At 61.9% G+C, this 11,967-nt stretch overlaps 2 protein-coding genes across 2 annotated transcripts; one reads left to right on the top strand and one right to left on the bottom strand.

The window, feature by feature from the left end:
• Nucleotides 1–3,852: 3,852 nt before the first annotated feature.
• CHLRE_29g757847v5 (uncharacterized protein) lies at nt 3,853–4,813 on the top strand. The gene has a single exon (XM_043072997.1). It carries the CDS (start codon nt 4,198–4,200, stop codon nt 4,369–4,371), a length of 174 nt encoding a protein of 57 aa, XP_042914075.1. The 5' UTR covers nt 3,853–4,197; the 3' UTR covers nt 4,372–4,813.
• A 57-nt stretch (nt 4,814–4,870) lies between these two features.
• Nucleotides 4,871–11,428, bottom strand: CHLRE_29g757797v5 (uncharacterized protein; the record flags this gene model as incomplete). The annotated part of the gene is made up of 5 exons (XM_043072996.1): nt 4,871–6,678; nt 6,740–6,867; nt 7,042–8,277; nt 8,430–11,207; nt 11,393–11,428. Coding segments are annotated over 5 exons (4,194 nt in total), but the record flags the coding sequence as incomplete, so codon positions are not given.
• Between the last annotated feature and the right edge of the window lie 539 nt (nt 11,429–11,967).

The following is an 11,967-nucleotide window of genomic DNA, read 5'->3' as shown; positions in this document are numbered from 1 at the left end:
ACGCCGTATCCAGCCCGGCGCACCAGGCGTTCCCCCGGCTTTCCTTCATGCGGCGGTGGGCGTGAGCGGAGGTGCGCGTGCATGTGAGCCATACACCGTATCCAGCCCGGCGCACCATGCGTTCCCCCGGCTTTCCTTCATGCGGCGGTGGGCGTGAGCGGAGGTGCGCGTGCATGTGAGCCATACACCGTATCCAGCCCGGCGCACCAGGCGTTCCCCCGGCTTTCCTTCATGCAGCGGTGGGCGTGAGCGGAGGTGAGTGTGCATGTGAGCCATACACCGTATCCAGCCCGGCGCACCAGGCGTTCCCCCGGCTTTCCTTCATGCGGCGGTGGGCGTGAGCGGAGGTGCGCGTGCATGTGAGCCATACACCGTATCCAGCCCGGCGCACCAGGCGTTCCCCCGGCTTTCCTTCATGCAGCGGTGGGCGTGAGCGGAGGTGAGTGTGCATGTGAGCCATACACCGTATCCAGCCCGGCGCACCAGGCGTTCCCCCGGCTTTCCTTCATGCGGCCGTGGGCGTGAGCGGAGGTGCGCGTGCATGTGAGCCATACACCGTATCCAGCCCGGCGCTCCAGGCGTTCCCCCGGCTTTCCTTCATGCGGCGGTGGGCGTGAGCGGAGTAGCGCGTGCATGTGAGCCATACGCCGTATCCAGCCCGGCGCACCAGGCGTTCCCCCGGCTTTCCTTCATGCGGCGGTGGGCGTGAGCGGAGGTGCGCGTGCATGTGAGCCATACACCGTATCCAGCCCGGCGCACCAGGCGTTCCCCCGGCTTTCCTTCATGCGGCGGTGGGCGTGAGCGGAGGTGCGCGTGCATGTGAGCCATACACCGTATCCAGCCCGGCGCACCATGCGTTCCCCCGGCTTTCCTTCATGCGGCGGTGGGCGTGAGCGGAGGTGCGCGTGCATGTGAGCCATACACCGTATCCAGCCCAGCGCACCAGGCGTTCCCCCGGCTTTCCTTCATGCGGCGGTGGGCGTGAGCGGAGGTGCGCGTGCATGTGAGCCATACACCGTATCCAGCCCGGCGCACCAGGCGTTCCCCCGGCTTTCCTTCATGCGGCGGTGGGCGTGAGCGGAGGTGCGCGTGCATGTGAGCCATACACCGTATCCAGCCCGGCGCACCATGCGTTCCCCCGGCTTTCCTTCATGCGGCGGTGGGCGTGAGTGGAGGTGCGTGTGCATGTGAGCCATACACCGTATCCAGCCCGGCGCACCAGGCGTTCCCCCGGCTTTCCTTCATGCGGCGGTGGGCGTGAGCGGAGGTGCGCGTGCATGTGAGCCATACGCCGTATCCAGCCCGGCGCACCAGGCGTTCCCCCGGCTTTCCTTCATGCGGCGGTGGGCGTGAGCGGAGGTGCGCGTGCATGTGAGCCTTACCCCGTATCCAGCCCGGCGCACCAGGCGTTCCCCCGGCTTTCCTTCATGCGGCGGTGGGCGTGAGCGGAGGTGCGCGTGCATGTGAGCCATACACCGTATCCAGCCCGGCGCACCAGGCGTTCCCCCGGCTTTCCTTCATGCGGCGGTGGGCGTGAGCGGAGGTGCGCGTGCATGTGAGCCATACACCGTATCCAGCCCGGCGCACCAGGCGTTCCCCCGGCTTTCCTTCATGCAGCGGTGGGCGTGAGCGGAGGTGAGTGTGCATGTGAGCCATACACCGTATCCAGCCCGGCGCACCATGCGTTCCCCCGGCTTTCCTTCATGCGGCGGTGGGCGTGAGTGGAGGTGCGTGTGCATGTGAGCCATACACCGTATCCAGCCCGGCGCTCCAGGCGTTCCCCCGGCTTTCCTTCATGCGGCGGTGGGCGTGAGCGGAGTAGCGCGTGCATGTGAGCCATACGCCGTATCCAGCCCGGCGCACCAGGCGTTCCCCCGGCTTTCCTTCATGCGGCGGTGGGCGTGAGCGGAGGTGCGCGTGCATGTGAGCCATACACCGTATCCAGCCCGGCGCACCATGCGTTCCCCCGGCTTTCCTTCATGCGGCGGTGGGCGTGAGCGGAGGTGCGCGTGCATGTGAGCCATACACCGTATCCAGCCCGGCGCACCAGGCGTTCCCCCGGCTTTCCTTCATGCAGCGGTGGGCGTGAGCGGAGGTGAGTGTGCATGTGAGCCATACACCGTATCCAGCCCGGCGCACCAGGCGTTCGAGGTATGGGGGGTTCCCCATGGACCGGAGCGCCCCCCTCATGGGGAGAACCGCATGTACCGGGGCTCCCCCCTCGTGGGGAGGGCCCTCGGCTCCCCAAAATGTCGTCATCGCGGAACACCGCGCCCGCGCCCTCCACCAGCAGTCCCAGCCCTCCCCCCTTCTCAGGAGGGCTTCCCATAGCTCCCCGCGGCTCCATGCCTGCTCAGCTCGTGCCCGCTGGTGACGGCGCCGGGCACTCCAATTGGCCTACACCGCCGGCGCCCCGCACGGTGCCTAGTAGTGCCCAATGTCAGTGCTGCCACAAATCTAAATACAGCACATACAACGAAGCTCTATTGAACGCCCTTGCTTCTCCTTGCTATCTTGGTGTCCCTTGCAGTCCCCGGCCGCATGTTAACCGTGTAGGCAGCTAACAAACAATGCATACAATGAATATTAAATTCAACTGAATGAACTACAAATGGCCCGACAGGTAACCTCATAACTCAAAAGTTATAAGTCGACGCTCGGGCTTGCTAATGTAAATACCCGCAGAAAAGTAAAGCTGCAAAGATCAGGCATGGCCTACACGCTGCGAACAACAACCTCTCGGCGCTGTTTGATGCCAACGCCGTGGAGGACCTCGAGGGCTCGCAACTGAAGTGAGTGCTCTCATAAAATAACAAAGCCGTGCGATGTTCTCGAGATGCACCGTGCGTCATGTTCACTCGCACTCACAGGCAACTGCCGGGCGCCATCTACATTGTCGCCGACCCCACCTCCTCCTCCATTGAAGTCCATGCTTACGGCTCCATGGATGACCCTATGCTCGTGCCGAGCATCACGCACCTGGAGAAGTGCGCGTACGCAGTACACCAGCTCCGCCAGCCCCGCCCAACAATACCATCGTCAAGGCCAAGGTGACTGGCACCACCGCAGGGCCAGCACCCAAGCCAGAGTCCTACCTGGTGAGGGAGACGCTGCGCTTTGTGTACCAGGTGCGTCTTTCTTATGGAGTACGGCGCACACTTGTCTAAAGGACGCGTACCTGCCGTGCAGAACGCCGTGCTGCCAGGCCTTCGGGAACTGTACGATACAGGATTCACAGTGCACATGTGCAACGGGGGCAAGTGGAGCAAGGATGGCGGCGTGTCAGCAGGGAAAATTGCAAGCTGGATTCCTGCAGTCGGGGGGTCCTGCACATGTGATGGCAGCACGTGCATGGACGCGCGGGTGAAGTTAGGGTTTCCTAACGTGCCGCTGGTGGACTACATGAAGCACGAACTTCGGAAGGAGGAGGCAAAGGAGGCTATCAGCTGGGGGTGCGGCGGAGTACGTTCGTTGCTCAGAAGGTGGCCGAGTAAGTATGCCTGTACTCTATTGCTGCCGGCACGTAGACATGGCTTCTTTTTGCAGGTTGGAGGCGGAATGGAAGGAGGAGCGTGCCAACCACAAGGTGAGCATCTACCGTGTACGGTACGGTAAAGCAGTTGTTATTGCCTACCCGTCCATTGATGCTTGTAGGCATCTCAGGCGCGATCTGGGGCCGCTGCGGCCCGGGTCCTGCAATCAGCGGAGTCTGACGCAAGTGACAGAGATGAGGAGGTGTTAACCCGGTATCACCGGATCGCTAACTCAGTGCACACCCTCCCCTGGAGGGTCTGATTATGGCGCTTAGCTGATCTCAGGTTCGAATCCCGCCAAGATCATATTTTTTTGCCAGATCACAGCAAAGAAGTAGATAAGATCAGGGCACCGCGGAATTTTACAAACAAGGCCACGCCGGTGCAATAACCAAGAATGTGACAAAGCACGGCGTGATACAACATCAACAGAATACACCGGGAAAAACAGGAATTCAGGCTACCAGGTGTATCTATACACCATGCTTGTCGATTTTGAAGCTCCAACATTGCCACGGACATATTGAACATGTATTTTGAGGGTGCATTACTCGGAACACACACAACGAGCTCGGGAGCGCGAAATGGCGAGCCAAGCATGTCAAGACTCCGACTGATTTTCACACCGCGTCACTCAAGTCTCTAGTTGTTCGTAAGAATATGCATGCTGAACACGCATCGCGCACAGTGCATAATACAAGCTCAGGAGCGCGACATCGCGAGCCGAGCATATTGGGACCCTCCTCCATTTCCAAGCGATTCGCGTCCCGGAAGTCTTCCAACTATGCATATTAAGCGTGTATTCCAAGCAACGTTGCGCATAGAATCCAAACTATAAATGCCAAAAACAAACCTCCCAGCTCCGCAGCGCGATGGCTCGCCCTTTGTGGGGACTCACAGTCAAGTGTGGAATAGCGGGGTGGCAGTGTGTAGCTGGGACGGGCTGTGAGCGCATTGTGTCGTGAGCGAGGTTGGGAGAGGAGACTGGAGCAGGGGAGGGTTGGATCGTGTTGGAGCGCCAGGGCAAGCAACTTTGTAAGTGCGGCCTCAAAGCGTTGAGCCCAGCAGGTGCTATCCCTCGAGGATATTTGGCATTGGCTTTGCCTAGACCTCATGCGTCGGCTTTGGCCTCATGGCCCGGGGCGGTGCACTTTAGTGCCCGTTTTCATGTGTTCATTGTTTTCAAGAGTTTCTGCATTCGATGAATAGCCCGTCGAAGGCTGTACTGGTAGCCGAAACAAGCAAAAAAGACAACAACCCTAATGTAAGGTTCTTGCCGAGGACTAAGGCTGTCGCCCCCCTTTGGGGGGCGAGCCAATCCCGCGATCCATCTGTCGGTCGACTATTCATTGACCACTAATTTCCTGTGCGAACACCAGCTGGCTAACAATAACCTCATCAAAGTGCAAGGGATTAACCACGCCACACATCAACCTGTTGTAAACACGCAACAATCCAAGGCACGACAAGCAAGCAGATAAACAATACCCCAGCTTCACGCAGAGACAGGACAGGTAGAAACTAAACCCGAACATACACGTTACTGTACGCCTGCCTGTCAAACAGCTCAGTGACATACGTCCAGTCAGCGAAGCCAAGCATGATGGTCACCACACCAAACACCAACAAGAAAGTCACTGCTGTAAATTGCAATCAGCACTCACCATCCACAAGGTACTCCGCGCTTCCAGGTCATCTGTCAGTACACCTCGCGCATGTTAAAAGCACTACGCTATCCGTGCTGGCCGGGACGCAGGACAACCCAGCGTTCAGCGCCACATGCCAGATGTTGCAACCATGCATGCATGGAAGGCCTCGGTTATGAGACACCCATGCTCGCCTGAATGCGCTCAATCATACCTGGCACCGCTATTGCTGTGCTCTGCGAGAGCCTCAATAGCCGCTGCCACTCTGCAGCTAGATCTGCCTCGGGCATTAGCATGGTACGCAGCGCCTTTTTAACCCGGCGCTCTTCTGCCCGTGAGGCCCACAGCGGGCGCACTAAATGCAAGGCATGCAACCCACGAAACCTGGTGAGCATTACGTAAATGGAAGCCCGCCGCCAACTACCGTGCTGCGGTTTGCACATATCCACCAGCCACAGTTCGTGCGGTGGCAGAGTTTGCCCCTGCGCAAAGTAATCGGTGACTGCATACGCAAGCTCCACACGAAAGCCCCAGCGCATCACAGGCAACCGCAGGGTTGCATGCTGCGATGTGAACATAGCACTGCACGGTAAAACAGGAATCTCCCCGACATCCAGGGCCTGATCAACAGACACCCGACCCGCATCAGGCCCGTCGGGGCGCACCATTACAGCTGAGGGCACGAACTTGAGGACATGCACGGGGGCAATGCTTGCATCTGGCAATGGTGGCTCGTTGGGATGCAGAACAATGCCGGTGCCTGTGGCACTGTTGTTGTTGATGTGATACAGACGCACATGCTCATTTGATGTAAATACGTAACGAATACCAGCAAAGAATGCGCACACAGCGGGCACACCGCTATCATCCTCGGCCCCGCCAAGCGCCTCTAATTGATGCACATGCGAAATAGGTAAGCTGCTGCCGTCAGGCGACAAGTCCGCGCTACGCCACAGCAGCAGCTGCTGACGCTGCGCGAGCGCATGCAGCTGCACGAGCTGCAATGCCAGTGGAACCCGCACGACATGGCGCTGGACAACTGCAAAGGGCTGGGGCACGGGGTCAATCCCTGGCTTCGGGGGCTGCCAAACACGAGCATTGAGCTGCTGGCACGCTGTGTCCAGGTCTGCCTGAGAGATTTCCTGCACGCCACCAAACTTCTCCGCTAGCATGAAGAGAGGTTCGTCGCTGTCACCTACGCCTGCTTGCTGCCGATGCTGGTGAGTGAGAACGAACGCGAACGGCACCATATTCCACAGCTCCCGCCCCATGAGGTTCATGCTGCCCTCCGGATGCTCCAGCTGCCGGATCTGGCGCTCCATGGCCCCACCGTCCCCCACGCCCGGCGCCAGCAGCCGCCGCAAGCTCTCCTCGGCAGCACCGCTATATAGCGGCACGTGCCGTGGCTGTGGCAACTGACGCAAGTCGCCAACAAGCAGGCCATGCAAATCTGACAGCGGCCCGTGATATAAGTGCGTGCTGTCTATACCCACGTGCCTCTGTGCCGCGTGCACATGCATACAAATGCGCGCCCAGTGGGATAGCCCACACGTGCTAAACTCATCTAGGAAAATGAAGCGCACACCATTGAGGTTGCGCTCCACTCGATCGCGGTGAGGCGGACCAAAGGTGCCAGCAGTTGCAAAGAAGGACGTGGTGCTGGTGCCGAGCACGCCTGGCGTAGAGTCCTGTAAATGGACCATGATGGCAGCGGCCGAAGCCAACAGCACGATCATGTAAGGCTCGCTGGCTGCTAAATTCCCCGGCACGCACGAGCAGGACTACTAGGACCAGTCCACCACCACCACACTTCACGTCTGAACTGAACCTCTCTTGCACCACACACCCCACACACAACTCACATGCAGCGCGGCGCGCCACGTGTAGCTCACGAGGGCAATGAGAGACTCGCAGCGATGCTGGTATGCAAACCACAGCAATGCCTGCAGCACCCGCGACTTGCCGCTGCCGGCTTTGCCCGTGAGCACCGAGCACACGGGGGGCTGACGGACGCCGGCGGCCTCTGTTAGCAGGAGCTGCGCGTACAGCATGAATGCCTGCTGCTGGTCGTCGCTGAGGTTCCATAACCGCGCTGTGTCTTCAGGCGTCGGCTGCGAGTCCTCTGGGCAAAGCACGTACGGCGGCTCTGCACCAGGGTTCGCTGCGTCAGGCCAGACGCCCTGCACCTCTGGGGCGGCTGTGGTAACCGCCAATGGCGAGATGAGCACCAGCTTCGCTGTCACTGCCGCAGTGCCGCTGTTGTAAAGCAGCAGCTGCTGCTGCACTGCTCCCTGCGCCTGCGCGAGCGCCTGTGCGGCGTACTGCCCGCCTAGGTCGTAATCATGCATGCGTTGCTGTGCTGCAGCCAGCCGCTCGTGCGTCCACTCCTGCGTGCTGCGCACTACTGCCGCCGCCGCTGTACGCCCAACCGCTGGCCATGCATTGGCGCGCGGGATCTGGGCAACCACGGTGGTCGCCTCTGTAGTCAGACCGCCACCCAGGCCGCTGTGCACAACGCGCTGCAGCAGCCCTGCCCGTTCCGTTTCCGATAGCGCACAACCCTGCCAGAGCTCCGCTGCGGGCGCTGCGCTGCGCCTAACATCGGGTTCCTCATCATCCTGCGGCTCTGCCTCCAGGTCGTCCATGCCCTCCACCGGCACGCCCTCCAACAGTGCCTCCTCCGCCGCATCCTCAGCGGTGCCCTCCGCCTCCGCCTGCAGCTGCCGCCGCTCCTCCGCCCGCATTCGCACGCGCGCAAGCCCATCCACGTGATCGAGCATACGGCACGCGATGCGCACATGCAGCGACTGGCCGTGCGCCGGCTGTGCAAAGCACCGCTGATAAGTTGCCCATGCGCCATTGCTGAGATCGAGCCTGTCGTCACAGCTGTAGGCGGCGAAGTTCGCGAGCGCAAACACTGCATAGCGCTCCAGTACCTGCGGATCGTCCACGCCGTCCGCAGGCCGCACAACGGGGTCACACACCGGCTGCGGCACGTACGGCCGCAGCCTGCGCCGCCACACGCATTTACTGTATTCTGGGTGCGCGGGATGCAGGCGCAGATGGTGCCCTTGCGCTCCATCTGGCCCGGCCGAGTGCTGCGGGGTGGTGGGCACACATACACTTCTTTGCTGCTGGGTCCTGCCGAAGTGCTGCTGGAAGACGTTACAACACATGCGAGCCTACGGACTGAACACCCCTGCACCCCATAACTCCAGGCGTGCAACCTGCCGCGCACACAACCTCGTACCTTATAAAACAACATGGCCATCATCATAGGAGACAGCTCGCGCAGCGCCTCGCCGCGGTACAGGTAGTCTTTCAGGTAGCTTGATGACCGGTAACGAGCAGGTGCAACGGCGAGCTGCTCTAGCTGCTGCACGCTTCCGCTGGGCCCGGAACCTGGGACATCGCTAGCGATTGTGCTGGCGGCCGGAACCTGACCTTCCCCTCTGGCACTCCCGCCCGCTCCAACGCTGCCCATTGTACGCACAAGCCGCAGCTCGGCGTCTCTGGGCCTGAGCTCCGGGTCCGCGCGCTTCAGCTGTGACTGCACATGCTGCGAGAACATCCTGTAATCGATGGCCCTGAACTGGTGGCTTTCGTGCGCGTCGGTGCCCCGCATCAGCAGCAGCGCCGCTGCTGGAGCGGAGAACGTCTGCTGGGCTGTTAACAGGTTGATGGCGTGCGCAAGGTTGAACATCCCCTCCCGTTGCACCGCAGCCGCGCCGACAGGCCGCGCAGTGCGCAGCGCGGCCACAGTCGCGGACTGCTGTGCGCGTGCCGTCACCTCCGCCGTCAACTGCGCCTGTGCCGGCGTGCTGCTCTCGCCTGCAGCTGACACACCTGCAGTAGGAGGCCAGGGCGCCCAGGCAGAGGCGCTGGCGTCCGCAAAGGCAGCGAAGGGATGCCGTAGCTGATCCAGCACGTCCTGGATCGGCAGGTGCTCGCTCTCAATCCCGGCCTGCTGCTCTGGGGTCATGAGGTGCATGCGCCGCCGCAGCATAGTGGCTGCAGCTATAAGGGCCCTGCTGCCCTGCACTGCTTCAGACTTGGTGGCATACTTCAGGGCATAGTCCGCTGCGTCCGCGGCCAGCTGCTCAAGGCTGGGCAGCTGCGGCCGTCGCTCCCACACAGGGTCCGTGCGCGGAATGCCCTCGTGCCGCTGATCCCATAGCTCGCGCGTGCGCAGCCAGCGCCCCACATCACACGCAAACGTGACGGTGTGATTGCAAGGCACCGCCAGCAGCAGGGCCACCATATGCGAGACCATGTAGCGGCCATACCGCTTGAGATGCACGCACACCGACTGCTCGTGCAGGTACGTGGTGAGCCAGTGCAGCATCCGAGGCAGCCGCATGCGGCAGTTGCTGTCCGTGGCATGCTTGCTGTGTGACGTGGTGCACGTGCCGTCGCGATGGGCGTGCAGCAGCGTCTCCAGGACCGCGTGCGCAGCAAATAACCCAAGCCGCTCCGCCTCAGTCAAGCTGCTGCATTGTAGAGGCGGCCGACAAGACACGGCTGCGTCTTCCATAGCCCCCCTGGCCTTCACCTCCACCAGCACCTCCCTGAGAACGTCCCGCTGCAGCTCCGTCAAGCGCTCGCTGCCAGCCGCCTCAGCCACCTCCTGCAGCTGCTCGGTGCTGAGCTTCTGAGCGTGGACCGGTCGCTCGCCGCCGCTGAACAGCAGCGGCGAGGCGAACCACTGCGTCTGCACGGACTCCAGGAAGTCCAGCACGTCGGGACAACTCCGCGGATCCGCTAGCGCCTTTCGCAGGCGTGCTGGCTGCAGCCCTGGCTGCCAGATACAGCCATGCACGTGCAGCTCTCCACGCTGATTCATTTCGAACTTGAAGAAGAAGGCGTCAACGCGCCCGAACAGGCAGTTACTACGTTGCTGCACATCTGATCCTGCTGGCCACCCGAGGAACACGTCGCAGAACGCGTCCATGAACGCCTCAAAGGACTCGGCACACGCGAGCGGGTGCCCCGCCACCAGGTCCCACCGCTCCGCGGCCATGGGCCGATGCTGCGGCGCGCCTGTCCGCACGTCGAAGGTGTACGGACGCCCCATCAGCGTGAACGTGGCATCTGAGTGCACCGATGCGGGGTTGAGCGTCACACTGGCGCTGGGTGGGCCGTACGCAGCCCACAGCCCGTACGCGCGGCTGCGCAGTGCTGCATAGGAGCCAGGCGAGCCCACCACATGGGCGCCCGTGATGCGCGCTCCACGCACGAGCTGCTCCACTTCCGGTGGTGATCCGTGCAGCCGCTGGGCCTGCTCCGTCCGTGATAGGCCTGCTGCAAGCACGTCGGCTGCCTCCACCAGCGTGTCCGGCCCCATGTCGCCGAGGCTCATGATGAGCTGCGGGTCCAGCTTGAAGCGCACCGCCACCTGCTGGTTGACTGTGTGCCGCTGCCACGCGTCAAACATGTCCAGAATGAAGTGTGGTGCCTGGGCGCTGCAGTCTTCGGTGCCGTCCGGCGCTGGTGGGTACCATCGCTGCAGCTGCAGCTGGATCCAGCTGAGCATCTGCATGCCGGTCGGGCATGCGCCCGTGCCGTTAGGAAACCGATTCACGTGCACGCGCAGCGGCCACTCCGGCTGATAGTCTGACTGCGGGGCCTGCTCCGTGCATGACGCGAGTGGCCATCCGTCCAGCAGCAGCTGCAGGGCACGCTCGTCGGCGCAGGCGTCCTGAAACACCGCGCGCAACGCCGGCGAATCTGCTGGCGTTGGCGACAAGTCAACGTCGTCTATGCCCTGCATATGTGTCACGTTCTGGCCGCAGTTGCTGAATGCTGCCGCCACCTCCGCCCCTGCCGCCGCCGCTGCTAGTGCTGCTGCGCCTGCACGCTGTGCGGCTTCTGCAGGCAGTCCTGAAAGAGACTGCGGCCGTCGCGCACGGTGCTCCCGTTGCACCGGCGACAGTGCCTGCGGCTCGTGCACCACGAACAAGCTGCCTGGCGGCAGCGGTGCGCCCGCTGGCGGGCGTGACAGCGGGCGCGTGCTGCCACTCGCATTCGCCTGCACGCAAAGCATCCACCACGCGTATACACAGGGCCTCATGTCAGCACTGAACGCCTGGCGCCACAGCGACGCCACCCAACCCGCACAATCCAGCCGTATACATTTCATGTGCCTAGCAACCCACTGCCATGCAAATCCGCTCGATGCAGTGTTGCTTGACGAGAAGCACGCCACCGCCTCACCTCAGCTGTGAGCGCTCGTTCGTGGTCCGTTAACACCTGCACGTGCACACACGCACATACTTGAAGCCTGGCGAAGCCGCCCTACTTGTAGCCGCCTTTCCACCCATGCGGGCCCCCCTGCTATTCTAGTGCTGCCCATGCCCATAATAATAATAATAATAATTACAACGCCGGCCCATGGGGCCTGGCGTGGATTATCGGGGTAAGGTGGCTAGGGCGAGGGGGCCCATCCCCCTCGCGCTGCCACCTCACCACGCACTCAGAGGAGGTGTGGGGGAGCCGTGGCTCACCCACCTCTCGGTTTGAGTTCCTGCTCGGTTACTCGGCGCATTTTGATAATGCCGCCCGCACTGTTCACAGCGTGTGTGTGGAGCCTCTCTCCGCATACTCGTGCGGCTGTGTGGGTCACCCCAAGTTGAGAGGTGAGCAGCTTAGTGAGGTTGCAAGGGATGGCCCCAGTCACTCCGAGCGCAAGGCATTCATTGGTGGAGTAGTGGACCGTCCATCCGGCCGCTTCCAGCAGTCGCTTGAGTTCTTGGTGTTGTTGAGATTTTTCTTCCCGCTTGTCCAAATGG

Source organism: Chlamydomonas reinhardtii, assembly GCF_000002595.2.
Source record: "Chlamydomonas reinhardtii strain CC-503 cw92 mt+ unplaced genomic scaffold scaffold_29, whole genome shotgun sequence".
Lineage (NCBI taxonomy): Eukaryota > Viridiplantae > Chlorophyta > Chlorophyceae > Chlamydomonadales > Chlamydomonadaceae > Chlamydomonas > Chlamydomonas reinhardtii.
This window is presented reverse-complemented; position numbering and strand designations above follow the sequence as displayed.